Source organism: Lynx rufus, unplaced genomic scaffold (assembly GCF_022079265.1).
Source record: "Lynx rufus isolate CCGP_SWC_20201006 ecotype Redwood Valley unplaced genomic scaffold, mLynRuf1.p SCAF_4, whole genome shotgun sequence".
NCBI classification, from domain to species: Eukaryota; Metazoa; Chordata; class Mammalia; order Carnivora; family Felidae; genus Lynx; species Lynx rufus.
The window spans coordinates 76,936,311-76,958,807 of record NW_025814856.1 but is presented as its reverse complement, the minus strand read 5'-3'; the positions used below and the strand labels follow the sequence as shown (position 1 = coordinate 76,958,807).

Sequence of the window (22,497 nt, the reverse complement as noted above, 5' to 3'; positions counted from 1 at the left end):
GTGCAAAGAAAATTTCTACGTTAGAATACACAAAATGGAAAGAAGAAAGGAAAACTATAAGCACTGTATTCGAAGTTAAGGTTAACGTAAGCCAGAAGAGAATGGAAAAGACAGATCATGACAAATACAGAAATGTATGTATATCACATAAACAGATACCCTGCTTCATGGATGATGAATCTCTGTGATTTAAAATTCTCTTTATTGAGCATCCACCTACTAACAGTGGTGCCAAAGCAGGAAGTTTGCTTGTTTAAATGTGTGAATTGCTAAGAACTACTACAAAATTTAACAGAAATGGTCAGGGTAAAGCTGCAAAACAAGTGTCAAAGAACATTAGCCCTAGGAAATGTCTCTTTAGGAAAAGTTGCCACAGTTAAATCAAATTGGGAAATAAATATTATTTTCCTATTCTGAGAGTCCCAACGCACTTTTACTGCACTCAACGCAGAGCCTGCAGAGGAGCTCGATCCCACAACCCTGGGATCATGACCTGAGCCAAAACCAAGAGTTGGACACTCAACCGACTGAGCCACGCAGGTGTCCCCAATGCATTTTTAATATACTAAAGTATCCGTGAAGTCCTCTGTAAAGAAACCTGTAATAACTTCCTATAACCCAACAACTTTCTGTAACCTAATATCTTGGGGAATTAGTGTTCATTTCATGGAACATCATAAGAATCACCGATTCCTTATGTGTTTGAATCATTCCTTTAACTGCTCATTAAGCTTTCAAAACTGAACATTAATTAACATGCCCTTTGAGCATATTGGGCTCAAATATGTGAGCTCAAATATGTGGGCTCAAATATATGTGTCAGCATACTGGACACATGTAATGTGGAGAAGTCATTTGCTTTTGTTACTAGTAGTCTTTAGTACTATCTTAATTCAAGAGAATGAGAAAAAAGAAATAGAAATAAAAGCCTATGAAGATCAACTAACAGGAAGTGAGAAATTATCAGGTCAAACAGTAAAATACACAGCAAGGATCCACAATCCTAATAGTTCTTGAGTGTTACCTCAGGGGTAAACAATAGCTATGTGTATCCCGAGGGGCTTAATGTATACATGAGGTGGGCACGGGTGGATGTATGGGTGACAGAGCTCATGGAAGGAAACAGAAAAACCAACAGAAAAAACAAAAATTTATCTGATGGTGACTCAAGGAAAACTACGAAATTATTCAGTAACAATCATATCCTAAGTTGCCAACTTATTCTATACACATATGAAACTACAACTTTAAATGTACCTAGCAATATTAAGAAGCAGGCTTTAAAAAACACGCATTCTCACGTTTATCAACTTAAATTCAGGTTTTAAACAACCAGACAAAAAAATGTTATAAAAAGCAATTTCCTCACAGAGGGACACGTCTCACCAAAAAATGAAATTGTATCCATCTTTAACACTCCATTGGTTCAAGTACAATTTTGGTCCCTACCTTCCTTCCACTTTATCACTTTCCTTGAGGTGACTACACCATAAAGCAATAATTCGTAATTTGTATTCGTCACTGTGGCTTATTTAAAACGTATTAGGAAAGCACATTAAAAACCACTTCTGAATGTTACCTTACTCCCAATAAGCATTTTATAAAGTTCATTAAGCCAATCAAAGGATTATCCATCATTAAAACATAAAACTAATACCCACCACTTCAGAGAATAACCAGAATTTTAAATGCATACTGCTGGGAGGCACGGCTTCCATATGCCAATAATTACCTGTGCTCACACCACAAATGTAATCAAAGAGCTGATGAACTGGCTTCTGAGTAAGTTCAACCAATTTTCGCAGTGTCTGAAGAGCAACCACACCCCTACAGACAAAAAGGAAGATAAAAATTCCTGTTTCAAGGAAATTAAGTATTGAATAAAACAAGCCTACAAGTTGCTTTTCTAGCTTAGATGCAAACACAAAAATTAGTAACATAAATTAGCATCAGTAAAAACTGCCTGTTTTTAAGATTACTTTCAAAACTCCAGTACTAAATAATGGTATAAAACCTGTGTCATAGCAACGCATTTTAAAATTTACGCTAGTATCTCTTTGAGTAAGACTACAAAGATATGCCAATGTAAAATATACTTTTTTAACACGCCAACTGTGGAAAATACTTAAAACCTCCATTCACCAGTTTTGGAACGCCGTATACTGGTGGTTTCTTCTCCCTCCACTACAAGTTGGTTATCTATGCTTCTATGTATATTTTCGTTGTCTCTACTTTGCTAGTCATACTTTTAAGTTTTCTTTTATTCATTATTTTTTTTAAACTTTCAACAACTTTAAGGTAATGCCCTACATTTAAGATAATTTATGCTGCTGACTTTGCTCATCTCTCGATCTTTGCCAAGGCAGCAAAATGCGTGATGATAAATGTGAAAAATGAAACAGGCTAGAAGGTGTAGGCCAATTCAGGATGTGTGTAACACGTGGACAATTCTTAACACTAGGAAAATATACAGACACAGTGAAATGGTCTAAACCCAATACAAGATGTGGGGCAGAGAATCGTGGTGGTTAGTCAGGGACCACCAAATAAAATTTAGAGTGTCAAACTAACAGGAAATCACTAGAAAATATTCTAAGATTAAAATAGAAAACCAAACAAACAGAGGGTTACTGGAGGGGTAGTGGGAGGGGAGGTGGGCTAAATGGGTAAGGGGCATTAAGGAATCTACTCCTGAAATAACTGTTGCACTATATGCTAACTAACTTGGATGTAAATTAAAGAAATAAAAAATAAATAAAATAAAAATAAATAAAATTTAAAAAACATTTTAAAAAATAAAATAGAAAATGAAAGATGCTGATTTTTTTTTTAATTTTAAGAAATAATGTGGATTTAAAGAGAGGTAAGAGAAGATAAGATGGCTTATTAAAGAGATACATTATGAAATCAAAGTGAGGGGACATGAAGAATTAGAGATAATGCTGGATAAATATATTTAACAATATGACCACCACTATCATATAAAAAGAAATAAACATGCACATATATATACTTGTGCAAGAAAAAAAGATTTGAAAAAATCAAAATATTAAAAATAATCTAGGAATTGTGAGCTACAATTTTGGTTTGCTTTTCTTTACTTTTTTTTCCCTCCCAGGTTTACTTGTATAATCAGGAAGAAAACTATTTTAAAATGCTGTTATTTATAAACTACTTCAGGACAAATTTAAAAATAAGTATACCTGCCAGGTTGATTCTATCAGCCTAACAGCCTACCGGGCTCTCATATACAAAAGAAATAAAAGATCTGGGTTCTTTTCCTCACAAGCCCTCACACCTTCCTCCTTCCAACATACACTTCCCATTCTGGCTGCTTTCTCACGCTCCCCTACACCCAGGTGTCCCATCGGCAGCACGAGTGACACCTGGGGCCGGACAACTGTGCTGTGGGGGCTGTCCTGTGTGCCGCAAATCATTGTGTTGTACACCTGAAACTAATGTAAGTTAATATCTCGATAAATTTTTTCAACCGGAAAAAAAGAAGTCATAGTCATGATCACTCTTTAAAATAGTACTGTTACGGGGCGCCTGGGTGGCGCAGTCGGTTAAGCGTCCGACTTCAGCCAGGTCACGATCTCGCGGTCCGTGAGTTCGAGCCCCGCATCGGGCTCTGGGCTGATGGCTCAGAGCCTGGAGCCTGTTTCCGATTCTGTGTCTCCCTCTCTCTCTGCCCCTCCCCCGTTCATGCTCTGTCTCTCTCTGTCCCAAAAATAAATAAACGTTGAAAAAAAAAAAATTAAAAAAAATAAAATAAAATAGTACTGTTACTCTTTTTTTTTTCGTTCCAAGATTCTATTTAAATTCAAGTTAGTTAACATACAGTGTAGTATTGGTTTCAGGAGTAGAATCCAGTGATTCATCACTTACATACAACACCCAGTGCTCATCCCAACAAGTGTCCTCCTCAATGCCCCCCACCCACCTCCCCTATAGCAACCCTGTTTGTTCTTTGTACTTAAGAGTCTCTTCTGGTTTGCCTCCCCATTTTTCCTTTTCTTCCCCTATGTTCATCTGTTTTGTTTCTTAAATTCCACGAGTGAAATCACATGGTATTTGTCTTTGACTTAATTCGCTTAGCATAATACATTCTAGTTCCATCCACATCACTGACATATACATATATATAGACATGTATATATATATATGTATATATATACATACACACATATACCCACACATACACATGTATCTTTTTTTTTTTTAATTTTCTTTAGAGACAAAGGGCATTGAGCAGCAGATAGGGGCAGTGGGAGAAAGAGAATCCTAAGGAGACTCCATGTTCAGTGTGGAGCCTGGCACTGGGCTCAAACCCACAATCCTGGGATCATGACCTGAGCACACCAAGAGTTGGACTCGCCACCAACTCAGCCACCCAGGCACCCCTATAGCACATCTTCTTTTCCATTCATCAGTTGATGGACATTTGGGCTCTTTCCATAATTTGGCTTCTGTTGACAGCACAAAATAGCACTGCTACTCTTTATCACTTTGCTTTGTTTTTCTTCATAACACCCATTCCTACTCAAAAGTACATTTTTTTCCCCCTATTTGTTCTCTTTCCTCCCCTGGAATGCAAGTACCATGAAGACTTGGATTTTGCTTACTGAGTGACCTCAGGATCCAAATCACCGTGTAGAGCATGGCAGGCACTCAATATGTTAGCTGACTCGATAAATGATACCATCCTTCCCAAATACTCTGAACTTAATGGCAGAAGAGGACTGGCTTCTTCCTGCTCCTCGGTGAAATTCCTTATTCATTCAACTGCCATTCTCCTTACTTCTCATTACTTGGAACCAATTCTATGCACTAGAATGATTCTCTCTAACTCATTACCACTTTATCATATGACTAACGTTCACTTTCTTGAATTTCACTTGTGTAAGAAACATCCAAAAGATCTTCTAAGACTTTTCTCTCCTCAATCAATTCCACCTTCACTTGCCAAATTAGCACTTCTATATTGCTGCGTGAAGCCTTATAGTCAACATGTGCAAAACAGAACTGTCTTTCTCAATAGCAACCACCTCCTCCCATTTCCCTGCAATTCTGTCCCAATCATCCATAGGGTCTACACTTAAGAGTGACCTTGACCTCTTTCAACTACATCCAAACCCCTTTTTCTTCAAAGTTTTCTTACATATTTTTCCTTCCTCCTGCTTCCCACTGCCATCATCTGAAGTTATTATTTTATTGTCCTCTGCCTAGATTATTAGTCTCTTCTCTCATCATCCACTCCTTCATTCACACTGTGTCAAAATTAAAAGAATCTGGCTTGCACACAGGACTTTAGAATTTAACAAAAAGGTCAGGGTAGTACTTGGACATACAAAACAGTAACTGGCAAGGCAGGACTATCAGAGAACAAAATCAGAGAGGCAAAGTAAGCTAAGAACAACGCGCAGGGCATGTACTTTGAATTTAAGAGGTAAGAGCAGAGATGGCAGGAAACTAGCACCCAAGCTAGAAAATTTGGGGCGAAAGGCTAACATCAAAGAATCTAACCAACAAGTAGTAGGAACTAAGAACAAGAAGTATGGATGAACTGCCAGCAGAAAGAATGGACTTTGATGGTGAAATGACCTCCTGAGCTGAGAATGCTTAGATGGCCCCTGTAGCACCAGAACTGGCATCTACAAGTGAAGATGTAGGGAGTCAGGAAGTTACTGATACAGACTCCTTTTCTAACCATCACTTAATTAAGTGACTAGCTGACTGGTAAACATGGGTAAGATAAATATAATGAAGGAAAGCCGACATTATAAAACATTGCCAAGATTTTAAGAGAATCATGGTTGGTAAATTGTGCTAAATTACCAAAAAGGTCTGAAAAGACCAAACTGAAATAAATACTGGATCAAATTAAACTAAAAGAAAATCCAGGTATATATTCTCTTAGACGGTAAGTAATAAGTTAAGAAAAACTATTTACTGTTTTATTTCAAAAATTTGGTTTTATAACGAAGTAGTTACTATAATTACACAGAATTGGTTAAAAAAATTCCTAAGGCTGAACTGGATCAGCAGATTTAAAACATCATTTTTCTGTGGTGCCTGGGTAACTCAGTCAGTTAAACATCCGACTCTTGATTTCAGCTCAGGTCATGATCTCACAGTTCGTGGGTTCAAGTCCCGTGTTGGGCTCCGCGCTGTCAGCACAGAGCCGGCCTGGGATTCTCTCTCTCCCTCTCTCTCAAAATTAAACTTAAAAGAAAAATCATTTTTCTAGCCTCACCTTGTCCCTCCACCATCAATTGTAAGAATTCGGATTCCTCTTCCTTTCACTGGATCCACGTAGCCAATTAAGGCCAAAATTTCTCTAACTGCAGCCTGAAGAGTTTCATCCTTAATTTGTCTCAATCGTAATAAATATGGAATAATTTTTTCCTGTATTGAGAGAAAAGATACTTTATTGCTTTTGTCAAATGAAGAGTGAAAATGTATGATTTATTTTTAACCAACACACATAGATCAGCACATATAATCACAGTGCCGGTGTTTATTAATTTCTCAGTAATCTTAAATGACTTTTTAACATATTATTAATGTCAATTAATATTCAAGACATATTTTTTCTAATATCTAGGTTAAAAATTAACCTCGAGCCAAATGTTTTCTTTAAAAAATACAATGCTTAATAATTAGAAAAAAATATAATTTGCTTAACACAAATTTATGTAGTATTGTTACCGCAAAGGTTAATAACATTCTAATTACATAAAATATTTTCTCCAAATCCTAAAGAAGATGAAACTGCTTCATAGTAATTACTGGAAATTAAACTTGTTATCAAAAGAAAAACATAAACCATCTTGTGTACATGGGATATAAGGGTAAGTCATAGTGAAATATAAATAAATGTCAGTTAATAAATCAAACTAAGGTAGAAGGCAGAAACTTCTATCCCATTACAATAAGTTCAAATTTAAGTTCATTATAATATGTAAATAATCCATTTAAACAAAACTAGGACTTCAAGATTCCACATGTTCATAGTGTTGACCAGAGGCCAAGAGCCTAGATCGTAGGGTTCTACATTGAGTTTAGCAAAGATTCACTAGGTTCTGTACAGAGAAAGATCTCACCTCGTCAGTACCCCAGATACTGGGGCAAAGTTGAGTAGCAGCTACACTAGTGCTACGTAACCTTCAGTAAATTAAAAAAAAAAAGGAATCCCAATGTTTCACTCATTTTATTTCTTTTGTATGATATGTCAAATCTGAACTACTATTGTTCTAAATTCTTTTCGGTTGTGTTTCTGCCCTGGCTAATGTCAGGCTTCAAGGCCCCACTAGAAGAACCTGAACAATGGTAGAGCATGGGAATGTAAATTTCCATTTCTGGTTAGGGTAGGACAGTTTCTTTCCAAGAACTAGAAAAGTTTAATAAAATACAAAAAAAAAAAATGTTTAAAAGCTGCAGAAGCAATGAGGGCAAGGGAGGCTAAGAATCTGGAGAAGAGATCATGATTCAAAGGGGCACATGCACCCCAATGTTTATAGCAGCGCTATCGACAATAGCCAAATTATGGCAAGTGTCCAAATGTCCACTGACTAATGGATGAATAAGATGTGGTACACACACACACACACACACACACACACACACACAATGGAATACTACTTGTATTTTTGGAGAGGAAAAAAGAATTAAAACTTGCCATTTGCAACAACATCGATGAAACTACAATGTATTATGGTAAGTGAAACAAGTCAGGCAGAAAAAGACAAATATCATATGATTTCACTCATATGTGGAATTTAAGAAACACAACAGATGAGCATAGGGGAAGGGAAGGAAAAATAAGATAAAAACAGAGCAGGAGGCAAACCAGAAGAGACTTAAATGCAGAGAACAAACTGGGGGTTGCTGGAGGGAAGTTGAGTAGGGGGATGGGCTAAATGGGTGATGGGCTTTAAGGAGGGCATTTGTTGGGTTGAACACTGGGTGTTATATGTAAGTGATGAATCACTGGGTTCTATCCTGAATACTATGTTGTATGTTAACTAACTTGAATTTAAATAAATAAAATTTTAAAACGTGAGCTGACAAACTATAGCTTTTCTTCTCTAGAGGCATTTGATCATTGGGGAAAGAAACAGAAGACTGAAAAACTGGGATTGGTTCAGATAGAGGGCCACAAATGGAAGACAGAGAAACTAGCTGAGTTAAAAGGTAACTCAGAGTGGGAAAATACACTTACAAAAAAGATATATGTAGCTATATTACTATTATATACATTACATGCTATGTTATATTATATTTAATATATACTATACATATAAAAACTTCTATCCATAATATATAAAGAAATTCTCCAAATCATAAGAAAAAGCTAGTCAACCCAATGGAAAACGAGAAAGAGCTGGAAGAGGCACTTCACAAAGGAGGTATACAAATGGCCAATAAACAGTGGAAATGGTGCTAAACTTCATAGTTACTGGAGAAACACAATCCAAAGCCACAATTTAATATCGCTAAACATCTAACAAAATGGCTAAAAGAACAACCAGAAAGCTGATATAATTTTGGCAAAAGTATAAAGTGCTATAAGCACTTTGCAAAACCATTTGGCAGTACCTGCTAAAGATGAAAAGAGGCATACTTCGTGACCAGGAAACTCCTCTTGGGTATACACTCCCAAAGAATAAAGACCTATATTTTCCAAAAGATATGTCCCAGAAGCACTATTCCTAAACATTCCCAGACTGAAAACTATCCAAAAATGTCCATCATCAGTAATATGGATAAATACATTGCACTATATTCATACCACAGAACACAGCACAGTGTGTTTCACAACCATACCATAGAAGGTTCTCACAAATAACGTCAAGTGAAAAATACCTAAAAAGCACATGCCGTATCCTTCCATTTGTACAACATGCAGAAAAAAGGCACAACTAATCGATAGTGCTCAAACTCAGGAAAACTCGTCAATCCTTTTGGAGACGGTGACTGGAAGGGGGCACAGAGGGGCTTTTGGGAGTGCTGCTACCATTCTGTTTCTTATATTGGGTGAGGGTTATATGGATGTTCTCAATTTTTGAAAATTTATGGAGCTGTATGCTTACATACAGTTTTCTGTCCGTGCTATTTTTATAAAAAGTTAAAAAAGGTCACATGAATGAGCTTAGGGCCCCTACCAGTCAAAGCAGAGATGAATTCAGCATTCAAAAAAATGGAGGGGGAGAAAAAAATTTATAGTAACACAATTTATGAAAAACTAGTTCATAAGGATAGCTTTTTAAAAATGCCAAAAAACATTCATGTCACCAATGAGGCAGCTTTGAAAGCATCTCTTTACTTTGAAAATTGGTGACTAAGTAGAAAGAAATTAAGCATTTCTCTTGCTTATCCTGTAAAATTGGTCTTTGAGACCAAATAGCTTTAACTGGTAAAGGAAAGCTCTACTTTTACAAAAGAATGTCAATTACAATGCAGAAAGAGTGACAGAATTAGACATTTATCATTCTGCAACCCTAATGAATTGACTAGTTCTGGGAACAAGCAGGTTAATGGGTAATGGGATCATGGTTCCAGCCTAAATGTCCAATGAGAAGATCAGACTGTCATCTCTCTGATCCGGGGGTCAACATTAGCATTACTAATGGTTTTTCAACGAATTATGTTCTGATATGATACAAGATGAGGCACATGACATCACATACAATGTTCTATAACAAAAAATTGTTTAACTCAATCAATTCTTTATATTTAAATTCCAGCGTTCAGGAAATAAAAGGGAAGGAGGAATACGTCAAATAACACCAATGAGCAGGAAGCCAGGCAAATCCAGAAAGCGAGCCATTCTACAAGATAACCAGCCTGGTCTCTTCAATTAGTTTTGAAAATGAGGGAAGGAAGAATAGCGCTATAAGTGACCTGGGGGAAATAACCAAATGGCATGTATGGTCTAGACTGGACCCTCGTTTGGACACTATCAGTTATATAAAGAACCTTTTCAACCTGGGTATAGGATGAGATGAAAATTTACTGATACAGAAAGGTGTACACTATGAACAGAAAAAAAAATTTAATTTTTGGGACAGAGAGAGACAGAGCATGAACGGGGGAGGGGCAGAGAGAGAGGGAGACACAGAATCGGAAACAGGCTCCAAGCTCTGAGCCATCAGCCCGGAGCCTGACGCGGGGCTCGAACTCACGGACCGCGAGATCGTGACCTGGCTGAAGTCGGACGCTTAACCGACTGTGCCACCCAGGCGCCCCAAAAAAATTTAATTTTAAAAAAGGCTATACAACAGTACATATACAATGACTTTATTTTGGTATATTAAATATACACAGAACAATTTCTAGAAAAATATTGTGGTAGGCCTTACTAACACTCCCCAGTATCCAGTTTGCTCCTCCTTCCTGGCATACAAAGGCAGTACTTCTAAAGCAGGATAAGTAAGTTCTGAGTAGAAGAAGCCTGTGGCACTTTCTGCTGAAATACTCTCTTACCTACTAGAGTCATCATGGAGGAGGCCTCATATGGAGACAGAGAACAAGATCAAAGTAGCCACCACCCGCACGTTCACTGCCCTGGAGAGTCACCTAAACCCCCAGGCGATGTTGCACAAGGGACAAATAAGTTTCTGTTGTGTTAAACCACTTAGGTTTTGGTATTGTTTGTTATTAAGTTTAACTCAGCTTCCTCTGATTAATACAAAGTGACATCAATACACTTACAGCAGTAATCTCTGGGTAGCAGAAATATGTCATTTTTTTTTTTTTAATGTTAAGGAATGCCTTTTTTTTTTTTAAGTTTATTTACTTTTTTTTTTGCAGGTTTTTTTTTTTTTTAACGTTTGTTTATTTTTGAGACAGAGAGAGACAGAGCATGAATGGGGGAGGGTGAGAGAGAGGGAGACACAGAATCTGAAACAGGTCCCGGGCTCCGAGCTGTCAGCACAGAGCCTGACGCGGGGCTTGAACTCACGGACCGCGAAATCATGACCTGAGCCAAAGTCGGCCACTTAACCGACTGAAATTTACTTATTTTGAGAGAGAGAGAGAGAGAGAGAGAGAGAGAGAGAGAGAGAAAGAGAAAGAGAAAGAGAAAGAGAAAGAGAAAGAGAAAGAGAAAGAGAGTGGGGGAGAAATAAGGAAAGAGTGAGAGAGATTCCTAAGCAGGCTTCACACTGTTGCCACTGTTAGTGCTTTTTTCCTTATTTTTTACAACGTTTACACTGTCTTTTTTTTTTAATAATAAAAGGCCTAACTTGACAATAAATTTCATGTTAAAAAATAATAATAATAAAAGGTTACTTTTTTATTTATCTCATTGGGAAAGTTCACATGAAAGTGTAGGTATGAACATGTCTTAATTTATCAAGGTCATTCTTTTTGAGATACTTATTATGTATACCAAATGATACACGATAAGAACTTTTTTCAGACCATCCAGCTTTTCATTCATAATTGATCTGAATATACACTCCTACATCACACTACCCCTTGGTATTGAAAGGTCCTCAGATTTGGGATCAGTAATGCAAAATAAAAGAGCCCTCAAAATTTCTATTAGCATGAATATTCATAATAGACCAAAACTGGAAAACATCCATCAGGGGTATGTAAGTAAATAAATTGTGATACATTCACACCATGGAACAAAAAAGCTTGTTCTACAACTACCCCTAACAATGTGAATGACTATTAACAACATGCTGAGTGAAAAAAACCAATCACAGTGGTTTATATAATGTACAAAAGCAAGCAAAACTAATCTAATCTAAACTAATTTGGGGAGACTGTGACTGAAGAGGGGCACAAGGCAGGTTTCTGAAGTGCTGGTTAATTCTGTTCTTCATCTTGGGCATCACTTACACAGATGCATTTAGTTTGTGAAAAAGTCACTGAACTTTATACCAATAACTGCATGTGTACTATACTTCAATAAAACATTTTTTAAAAGTTCTTTAAAGTATGCAATTCTACTTCAGATCTCAGCTTTCAGTATATCACTGAAATGTTAATTGGACTTAAAAGCATACCTATATTTGGGAGATTTGTCTTTTAGGTAAGAGATTAAATATCTATGAAAGACAATCCCCAATTTTATTACCGTGAAATTCTAAAGTTTAGCTTACATACATCATAAGTATGAATTATACAACTACAGAAGGCCAACTTATTTAAAGACTTAGATCATTCTTCAACAAGTTAACTGTCAAAAAATGGAATAAATATGAACTAGTTAACTTAAAATTTTCTGAATGGCAAGTCAGATCTCTAATCAAATGTTAACATTATCTATTGATTATGTATTTGTAAATTGTTCATTAGATAATACAAATAACCTTAGCAGTACAGATGTAAAGAGACTCAACCACATCACTCATATTTTATAGTATTTCTCTGGAAACAGTCTATTTAAATGGGTCTAATTTAGCTTCACTATTTTATATTTGAAAAAACCGAGGCCGAGAAAAGCTAACTTTTTATTAAAATAATTACCAATTCAATTATCATTGATCATTAAATTTTTTAGATCTGCAAATACAAAAAGATCATGAAATAAAAATTAGCAATGGTGTTACTTATGAATTACATCTCCTGTCTTAAAAGAGTAGACATCTGGTATAAACACCTACATTGCATTTTAGAAAAATTTGGCAACTATTAGGCAATTCAATGAATGCACTGAGTTATAGCTTCTATTTTAAAATGTTTAATCTCAAAGTACAGATAGCAGTACCAATAGCATAATTCATCGTCACAGAGTAAGAGAGTATTTAGCGTAATATTTATCACTGAATAATTGGGACAATTAATCTATAACACAACATGTGCATGATAAAAACCACAAAAATATTTACTTTTTAATGTTTTTTTTTTTTTATTACTTATTTTTGATGGAGACAGAGAGAGCATGAGCAGGGGAGGAGCAGAGAGAGAGGGAGACACAGAATCCAAAGCAGGCTCCGGGCTCCGAGCTGTCAGAACAGAGGCCGACACGGGGCTCGAACCCACAAACCGCGAGATCATGACCTGAGCCAAAGTCGGACGCTCAACCGACTGAGCCACCCAGGCGCCCCTTAAACCACAAAAATATTTAAATAAAAAAAAATGAAAGGCTTTGCTTTCTCCATCTTAGAAAGTGTATTAGTATTCTTATTCTGAGACAAAACCAGATTCAATAAATTAGAATTACCTTGACAGCCACTCCTTTTCCCTCAGGAAATTCTAGGAGATGAAAAGTCAGTTCTTCAACCCTGTTAATGCAGAGCTTTGGGTCAGCTGTTCTTCTCAATGCTTGGACTAATGCCCGGGTTCTGTTATCAATACTCACTCTTGCAATAATCTATAAAAACATGTTAAAATATAGATGAGTAGAATATGAAACTGCTCTAGTAATATCAACAAATGACTGAAGTTCCTTAGGTCCATAGGGAAACGAAACTTAGGAATTGGACAAACATGAGAACTTCAAGCGACACTGGTAACAACTTGCCTTTTCTCGCTGAAGAGATAACCGCTTTTTCTCCTCTGCATTTTTGTCTTTGCTGACAGGTTGCTCGGCTTTAACAGCCTCCTCCTGTTCTTCCGGCTGACTCTTCGAATCATACTTCAATTTGGGGACAAGTCCACCAATATAACCACCTACTAAAGCTTGTACACCTTCAGTGGGACGAGAAAGAAAGTTAGCAATACTTTGTTTAGTAGAAACTGGAAGTGCCTCGGGTGTTCCACAGGGACTTGCAGGCTTGTCCTCAGAACATAAGGAAGATTCTGAATCTAGCTTATCCCTCAGGGAGCCAGGATCTGGAGAGCTAGATTTCCCTTCTTCAACCTTTGTATCTTCAAGTTCCGATTTGTCCTGGAAATGTTTACTTTCTTTTTTTTGAGGCATTCTTTCCTCACGTTTGAAGTATGAATTAATATGACTTGATAAAAAGTAGAACGACTCTCCAAATTTTGTGGTTATACTACGCGTGTAACGAAACAGGCTTTGTTTACCTAGATCTTCATCTAGAACACGACTTTCCTTTTCTGAAAAAGAAGTATCTTCTGATTTGTTGCTATACTTTTTCAGAGATTTGATGGCTTGTTTAATGTTTTTCTGTTTTAACCAGCCACCATCCGATACTTTTCTTAATATTCGAGAACTTGGCTTAAATTGAGCTAAACGTGAGATCATTTCATTCTGAGTGCCAAAAACAGCCTTTGAAACAGAGTTCAAAGTACTTTTAATACGGGACATACGAATGCTCACTTTTGTTAGTCCCTTGGGGGCAGAAGTGCTAAGTTTCAAAATCCCAATGTGTAAACCATGGTGGCTTGGAGAGGAACAGTGCTTGCTGCAAGAATGTATTTCACTTTTGGTCCATTTACATCTTATTTTGCTTGTATGAAAACCTCTTTGTAGACTGACGTGGCTTATCCTCCAGTAATGTTTAGGTGAGCACAAGAAATGCAGTTGCTTGCTTCTCTGCTTCCCACAAAGACTTCTTGCATTACTAAGGAGGTAAATATAATATATATCTGTAGTCAAATTAATAGACATAATTTACAAATCATTTATTTTCTATATGTTATGATTTTCACTTCATTCCTGAATGCTTCATTTAAGAAATGCCATAATTCATGGTCTTACCTGAAATGGCAAGAAAAAAAAATTAGGATTCAAGGTAAAATGGAAACCAGGTGTAAGATAAAATACATTTCTGCTCGAACTAAACTCGGCAGCTTGTCTCAAAAGAAGACAGAGTAATGCATTTCCATTACAGATAGCGCAGATTTGACTTTTAAGCTAACCGAAAACAATTCATTTGTCAGTGCAGCAATCAAAGAAAGAAGAAAGTCAATAGTAGGATGTTTGATAAGAACTAATTTAGGGAAGCTACCCAATAGATAAGTTTTCCTATAATACATAACTGAATATGCAGTTTAGATACTATGCTGTTTTTCTTCCTTATTGTTAAAGTCTTGACTGGTTTACGTGACACTAGACATTGAGTTCTTTTAAAGAGTCAAGTCTTCTACTACCTCGTTCATTGCAAACATTTATAGAATATTTGATCTACACCAGACATGGTGCTAGATGCTGAGACCACAAAGACAAACAGGATAAGACGGAACTCTCGGTCTAGAGATACAGATAGCCATGTAGAAAACACTTCACTCTCTAGTTATGTTTATTAAATCAAAGAAGTTTGACTAGAAGAAGCTATGTGCCACATCTAACAGACCAGGGGTCACCGAAGAATAAATACAAACAGTGAAATTACAAAAACATCCTCACCACCTCAAATAAAAATACCAATTTTAAACAGATTATTTTGTTCTTTTAATTGGTAAAAATGTAAATGGTTGATAATATCCAGCATCAATAGTGGCCTGGAGAAATGGGACACATAGGGCTATTTGAGAGTATCTAATGAAATTTTAAATACTATCTATAGAAATTTTAAAGGCACAAATTTCTTGACCAGCAATTCCAATATTAAAAATCTATTTAGAATCCTACAGAAATACTTGCCTAAGAGTGCCAAAGTATGTAAACCCTTTCCCTAATGCATCGCTTGAAATAATAAAACAATGAAAAACAACTCTAAAGGTCTTCTAACAAGGGATGGTTAAATAAATTAAGTCACATACATACAACAGAGTGGGTACCATATAACGTGATGCAGCAGTTAAAGGAAACCAGGTGACCTGCATATCTTCCATAAGCACTACAGTGAAAAAGGCAAGCTGCTATACACGTGCTATGCATATGTGGAGATACAAGGAGGCAGGTACGTAGCTACTACATAATGAAAGAAAACAAAACCTATATGTGCCATTTAAATCTGTGGCTACACACACACGCACAGAGATTCTGAAAGGATAGGTACCAGTTTAATTTTTTTTTTTGACATTTATTTATTTTGAGAGAGAGAGAGAGACAGAGCATGAGTGGGGGAGGAGCAGAGAGAGAGGAAAACATAGAATCTGAAGCAGGCTCCATCCAGGCTTTGAGCTGTCAGCACAGAGCCCGACGTGGGGCTCGAACCCACAAACCATAAGATCATGACCTGAGCCAAAGTCAGGCTTAACCGACTGAGCCACCCAAGCGCCCTGGGCACCAGTTTATTTGTGAGATCCAAAGAGAACAAGGAGAAGCGCTTTTACTTTTTCCTTTTGTGTTGTCTGAATTTTTCTTACAATAAGCATGTATTGTTACTTTTGTAACCATGTCAGTGGTGAGAAGAGATATCCAGGTAAGGGGCGGGGGGGGGGGGGACGACAAAAAAAAACACACTGAAAACTGGACAAAGGTAAAAAGGAATACATGAAGTGGAAAGCTGAGAAAGAGAGAATTTTAGATAATGTGAAAAAATAAACACAAACACAAAAAAAGCATTTAAGAAAGCATATACAGGGGCTCCTTTGTGGTTTAGTTGGTTCGGCGTCTGACTCTAGATTTTGGCTCAGGTCATGATCCCAGGGTATGGGATTGAGCCACGCTGGGCTCCCCGCTGAGCTTGGAGCCTGCTTAAGATTTTTTTTCTCTCTCTCTCTACCCCTCTCTTCTGTTCACACACTCCCTCTCTCTCTCTCTCTAAAATAAAAGAAGGAAGGAAGGAAGGAAGGAAGGAAGGAAGGAAGGAAGGAAGGAAGGAAGGAAAAGAGGAAGAAAGGAAGAAAACACAGTATAAGCAAAAATGGCAAGCAGTCTAGTTTCACTTCAGGACCTACAGAGAACAATGAGGGAGAGGTAGAACATGACATTGCAAAGATAGTTTGGGCCAGATTATGCAAAGTCTTACAAATCTTGCCAAAGAGATTAAAGATCAAACTGTCAATAAAGTATTTTAAGCAAAGGAAGGACACTAGAAGGGTGATTCCAGCAGATCTCTGAAAGAATGGAATAGACAAGACTGAGAAAGATAGAAACCCAGAACCTACTGTTGACTGTTCAGATTACAGTCTGAACTGCGAACTTTCTAAATCCCATCTGAACATATTATTTTAAAATACCCAATTTTACAGAGAGGAAAAGAGAAAAGAAACCAACCTGTCTGCCTCCCAGGTTTTCCTGAAGTCCTCAGGACTTGCAGTCAATGAAAGCTGAATTAACACAAAATCCCCACAATCCCCAACACAGAAAAATACTTGATAAAATGCAATTAAAGTCGTTGTGAATAAAACGCCATGCTCAAAACCGATAATGGACTCCTCCTACTCAACAACACAAAATCAAATAACCCAATTAAAAAATGGGCAAAGAACTCGAATAGACAGTTCTCTAAAGACCATATACAAATGGCCAACAAGCATAGGAAAAGATGCTCAACATCACTGATCATCAGAGAAATGTAAATCAAATGAGATATCACTTCAGACGCATTTGGATGGCTAGGATTAAAAACAAACAAACAGAAAATAACAAGTGTTGACAGAGACGTGGAGAATTCAGAATCCTTGAGCACTGTTGGTGGGACCGTACAACGGAGCAGCTGCTGTGAAAAACAGTACTCTGGTTCCCCAAAATATTAAAAATAGAAGTATCCTCTGATCCAGCAAACCTACTTCTTGGTATATACCCAAAAGAATTGCAAGCAGGGTCTCAAAGAGGTATTTGCACACCTCTGTTCATAGCAGCACACAACAGCAGAAGTGGAAACAACTCAAACGTTTATGGACAGATAAAGAGATAGACAAAATGTGGTTTTTACATACAATGGAATATTATTCGGCCTTTAAAAAGAAGGACATCCTATCACATGCTGTAATAGGCATGAACCCTGAGGACATTCAAAGTAAAATAAGCCATCACAAAAGGACAAATACTGTATGATTCCACTTATACAAAGTATCTAGAGTTATTCAAATTCATAGCTATGAAAAGCAGAATGGTGGTCCCTAGGGTTTGGGGGAATGTGGTAAAAGGGGATGTTCAATGGGTACAGAGTTTCAGTTCTGCAAAACAAAAAAGTACTGGAGATCTGTTTTGCAACAGTATGAATGTACTTAATGCCACTGGACCATACACTTAAAAATGGTTATGATGGCAGATTTTATAATATGTGTTTTTATGATAACATAAAACAACCCCAATAGTGGTAAATCCATAATTGAGAAATCACAAGCCTGGATCTTCTTCAGTCACATTGCCTTGAAAGGTACACAGACCCCAAGCAAATGAAAACTAGTCAGAGCAGGTGAACCCCAAGGGGCCTCAGCAGAGTCAACTAAAACTACCATGAAAGGACACTTCCACAATCAGGGCAAACGGGCTATTTTACTTGACGTGATCAGGAGAACTGAGCTGGCATTTTACTGGAGACCTGAATTAAGGAAAAAAGCAAATCAGTAAGAGTATCTGCGAAAAAAGCATTCGAGGCAAATGAAAAGGTAACCAAGATTTTGGAGACAGTAATAAGTTCTGTCTACTCAAGAATAAGCAAGAAGGGGCACCTGGGTAGCTCAGTTGGTTACGCATCCGACTTGGGCTCAGGTCATGATCTCATGATTCATGATTTCAAGCCCCACGTCAGGCTCTGTACTGACAGCTCAGAGCCTGGAGCCTGCTTCGAGTTCTGTGACTCCCTCTCTCTCTGTCCCTCCCCTGCTCATGCATGCTCTCTTTCTCTCAAAAATAAACAAACATTAAAAAAAAAAAAAAAGAATAGCAAGAAGAACCAGGTGGCTGAAGCAAAAAAACAAAAACAAAAAACAAAACAAAACAAACAGGGAAAATGGTGGAAAAATGGGCCCAAGAGTCAAACAGAAGGCAGAGCTACAAGCCTAGAGCACAGTAAGGGGTCTGCATTGTTTCTTTCCAATGCTCTAACTCTCATGAATTATGAATACACCTAACAGTAAGGCACCAAAATACAGTATATGAAGCTTAAAAAAAAAAAAAAAAGAGGAACAATTACAGGAAGACAATTTCATGATCATAACATTTTAATACACCTCTCTAGATACCACAAATATCAAGCAAAAATTAATAAACATACAGAATTGTCAACAAAATCAACAAGCTTCATTTAACTGCTCCCAAACCACAACACTAGTAAATGCAGATCAAAGTTTTGAGAGTAAATTTGGCCAGAACAAAAGTTAGACTGGAAAAAGGTAAAGAGAAGAATGTCAAGTGGGCAGTGCCATCATTTACTGAGAAAAGAGAGGGAAAGACTTGAGTACCTATATATAGGGTAGAATAAATTCAGTGGAGGAATAAATAGAATAGAAAGGTTTAGACCAACCTCTAGGATATGGAACCGCATTTTAACTAGAGGAAATAAGGGAATTGCTAGGTGGAGGCTCGACTGAGGATGGAAAGAATGAATCTACACAGGATTTCCCTTAGTTATTGCAATAATGCAGTCATAAAGGGACAAGGATTGAATTAAGGTAATGGCACTGCACTGGACAAAGGGTTCCTGGAGAAAGGACTCGGTAACAGGGAAGAATGGGGTAAAGAGAAGATGTCAAGACAACTCAAGTGTTTTTATTCAGAAACACAGACAGAATACCATTAGTGAATACGAGATAACTGGGAAGGGAGCCAATTTAATATGAGAGGAAAATCTCTGGGATTTACAGGGTGAAGTAACAGTGGAACATTCAAACAGAAATGTACTACAGGAACACAGGCTGGAGTTACCAGCACAAAACATAAGCTGAAAACATAAGACTGGATTTACCAAAAAAAGGTTTATAGTAATAATACTTGAGAATTTGGGATTCACAGAGCCTGATTAAATTTCCTCTTCCTTGAAAACTGGTTATTTGCATATATATACATATACATGCAAGGAAAGATATATATATGCAAATAACCAGTTTGCATATATATATATATGCAAATAACCAGTTTTCAAGGAAAGATATATATATATGTACATATATATGTATATACATATATACATATATATGTACATATATGTATATACATATATACATATATATGTATATACATATATACATATATATGTATATATAAATATATACATATACATATATATATATATATATACTACATTCTCCATAATGATTCAGGATATTTATGAACCTACTAAAGAATTCCCTGGATTTGAAATTTTATAACTCGGGGCACCTGGGTGGCTCAGTCAGTTAAGTGGCAGTGAGTTCAAGTCCCGCATCAGGCTCTGTGCTGACAGCTCGGAGCCCGGAGCCTGCTTCGGATTCTGTGTCTCCCTCTCTCTCTGTGTCCCTCCCCTGCTCGCGCTTGCTCTCTCTCTCTCTCTCTCTCTCTCAAAAATAAACATCTAAAAAAACCCTGAAAGTTTAAAACTCTGGTTTTAGTAGTTTCTTTAGAGAGAAGAACAAGGGTAGAGCCTTGACTGTGAGGAAATCTTGCAGGAAACAAAAAAACCGCAGGAGAAAAGATACCCTGAAAAAACCAGGGTAATGGAAACCAATACAACATCAAGGCATAAAAAGAACTGGATGATGCACAAAGTAAAATATAAAACATAGGAGTAAGAGATTATAACTAAGACATGGCAGGAAGGTGTCCAGGCCTAAGAGTTCTAACTCTGACCTTTTTACAACTATGTGTCCCACAAGGGAGGCAATATGTACCCTACAGCACAATTCCTTTCTCATTACCGAGCAAAACAACTCAGGACAAGCTGTACTTTTACCAACTTTGCACGTGAACCCGATAAATACATAGTCAACTGATCTTTTCCCTCAACATCCCTATAAAAAGATACTCTCCCAAGATTTTAATATAGATTGACGGCAGAAATGCAAAAAAAAAAAAAAAAAGCAAGACAACACTGATAAAAAGTCTGACCAATAAAAATTATGAAATAAGAACATGTTCTTATGTTGAAAGCACACATAAATTACACAATTGAACAAAACAACGTCAATGGGCTTGAAACAACGGCCTCGTAAGAAGCATAAACTCTCACAGTTTAAAATACTTTTTTTTAACGGTCGGATTTAAAAATTCTTAACTTTCCAGTTTCCCCGATACAATGAAGCATACTTTTGTCAGTCTGAAATCCCAGCAACTAGGACTAGAGAACCAAAAAAACACCACCTTCAATAAGACAGTCCCTTCCGGGCATTTCTTCTATGTTTCTCCTAGAAGGCCCCACTTTTCTTTAAAGTTATCACTGTACTAGGCGTAGAAACCAGGTTTCTCCCAGCATAATGACAGAAATGACAATGACGAGGAGCGCTGCAACACAATGATTCATACAGTTTCATCTTTTAAAGGGCACACACCCGAAAGTGCCGAAGCAACGGCAGTGGAGGGAGGGAGTTAAATGCGGATGGGGTTAAAAAGAAATCGCTGGTAAATAAAAATATCACGCAGGAGAATGAGCCGGTGCACCGACAGTCGAGAACGGTGCAGAATAGGGAAACCGTTTTGACAGTCCCCACCGAACTGATGGACAACCCTACAGTCCAGGGCAGCCGAAACACACTCGGGGTCACCAGGCTGGGAGCGGTGGGGGTGGGACAGGAAGCGAGGGGCGGGACCAGGGAAACCAAAACAGTTCGCGGGTCCGTGCCAGCAAAAACCGCGGGGGCCGCAGGGGCAGGCACCGCGCACCAATCAGCCCGGCGTCCGCGGCTCCTTCCGGAGCCCGGCCGCCTTTTGGAACCTCACTCCCGGGAAGCTGGGCGTCTCCCCGCCGTCTTACTCTGCAAGTACCCTCTGAGGACCGAGAAGGGCCGGACAAGTGCCCCGGGCTACCAAACTGCCCTCTTCCCTATCCGGTCGTCCCGCCTCCGTCCCCCAGCCGCCACTTACCGGGATGCAGGCCGCAACTATTTGGGCGGCAGTGGCGACGCGCCTCTTCCCGGCGAGGACGTCCACTCCGGCCGGCCAGCATCAGCTGAGCTTCCAACACAAACAGAAAAGCAGCGGCCGCGGCGCCACCCCCATAGCTCCGTCCCGCCCCTGAGGAAGTGACGCACGCGCGGGCAGCGTCTACCCGCCGGTCCGGGAGGAGCCCCTTCGCAGGGCTCGGGCCTCGGCCTCGCTGTCAGTCGCGGGTCCCCTCTCCGAGGCATGCGCAACGGAGCAAGAGTGGGCGTGGGGCGGGAGACGTGCGTGCGTGCACGCGCCTGCGTGTGCTGGGGGAGGCGGAGCTGGGTGGTGGGCTTGGGGTTTGTCACTGTGCTCGGTGTGCTACTGTGCAGGTCTAAGCTTCCATCTCCAAGTCCCTGAGGGTCCTTTCCGCGCCCTGTCCAATCCGCGGAGCTGGGGGCTACGTTACCAGCTGCCGGGAGGGTGGTGAGCGGCGTGGGCCGCGATTCTTTCCCCTCCTACTCGCCGTTCCTGGGCTTGGCCACCGCGTGAAGTACTGGAAAACGCTTCCACCTAATACTATCATTTTGGAAGTTAGCCTGGGACGTTAGCATATGCATCCCACAAAAGGTCCCACGCTTCACGCTTCTGTTTTTCGAATTCTGACATTGTATGCCTGCCACGGGAGCGAGCAATCTGCAGCCCTTAGGGCAAATACGGACCCCTGGCTGTTTTTG

The 22,497-nt window shown here is 38.5% G+C and overlaps 1 protein-coding gene across 1 annotated transcript in view; it reads right to left on the bottom strand.

Annotated features, from left to right (window-relative positions):
• PNPLA8 (patatin like phospholipase domain containing 8) overlaps window positions 1-21,906 on the bottom strand; it is a 46,587-nt gene extending 24,681 nt beyond the window's left edge. Inside the window, exons 1-5 of the mRNA XM_047095338.1 lie at window positions 21,761-21,906; window positions 13,484-14,626; window positions 13,184-13,333; window positions 6,257-6,408; window positions 1,733-1,827 (exon numbers count right to left, since the gene is read on the bottom strand). Of these exons, the coding sequence (XP_046951294.1) occupies window positions 1,733-1,827; window positions 6,257-6,408; window positions 13,184-13,333; window positions 13,484-14,536 (1,450 nt within the window). The 5' untranslated portion in view covers window positions 14,537-14,626; window positions 21,761-21,906. The remainder of the gene's footprint in view (window positions 1-1,732; window positions 1,828-6,256; window positions 6,409-13,183; window positions 13,334-13,483; window positions 14,627-21,760) is intronic.
• Window positions 21,907-22,497: the final 591 nt, after the last annotated feature.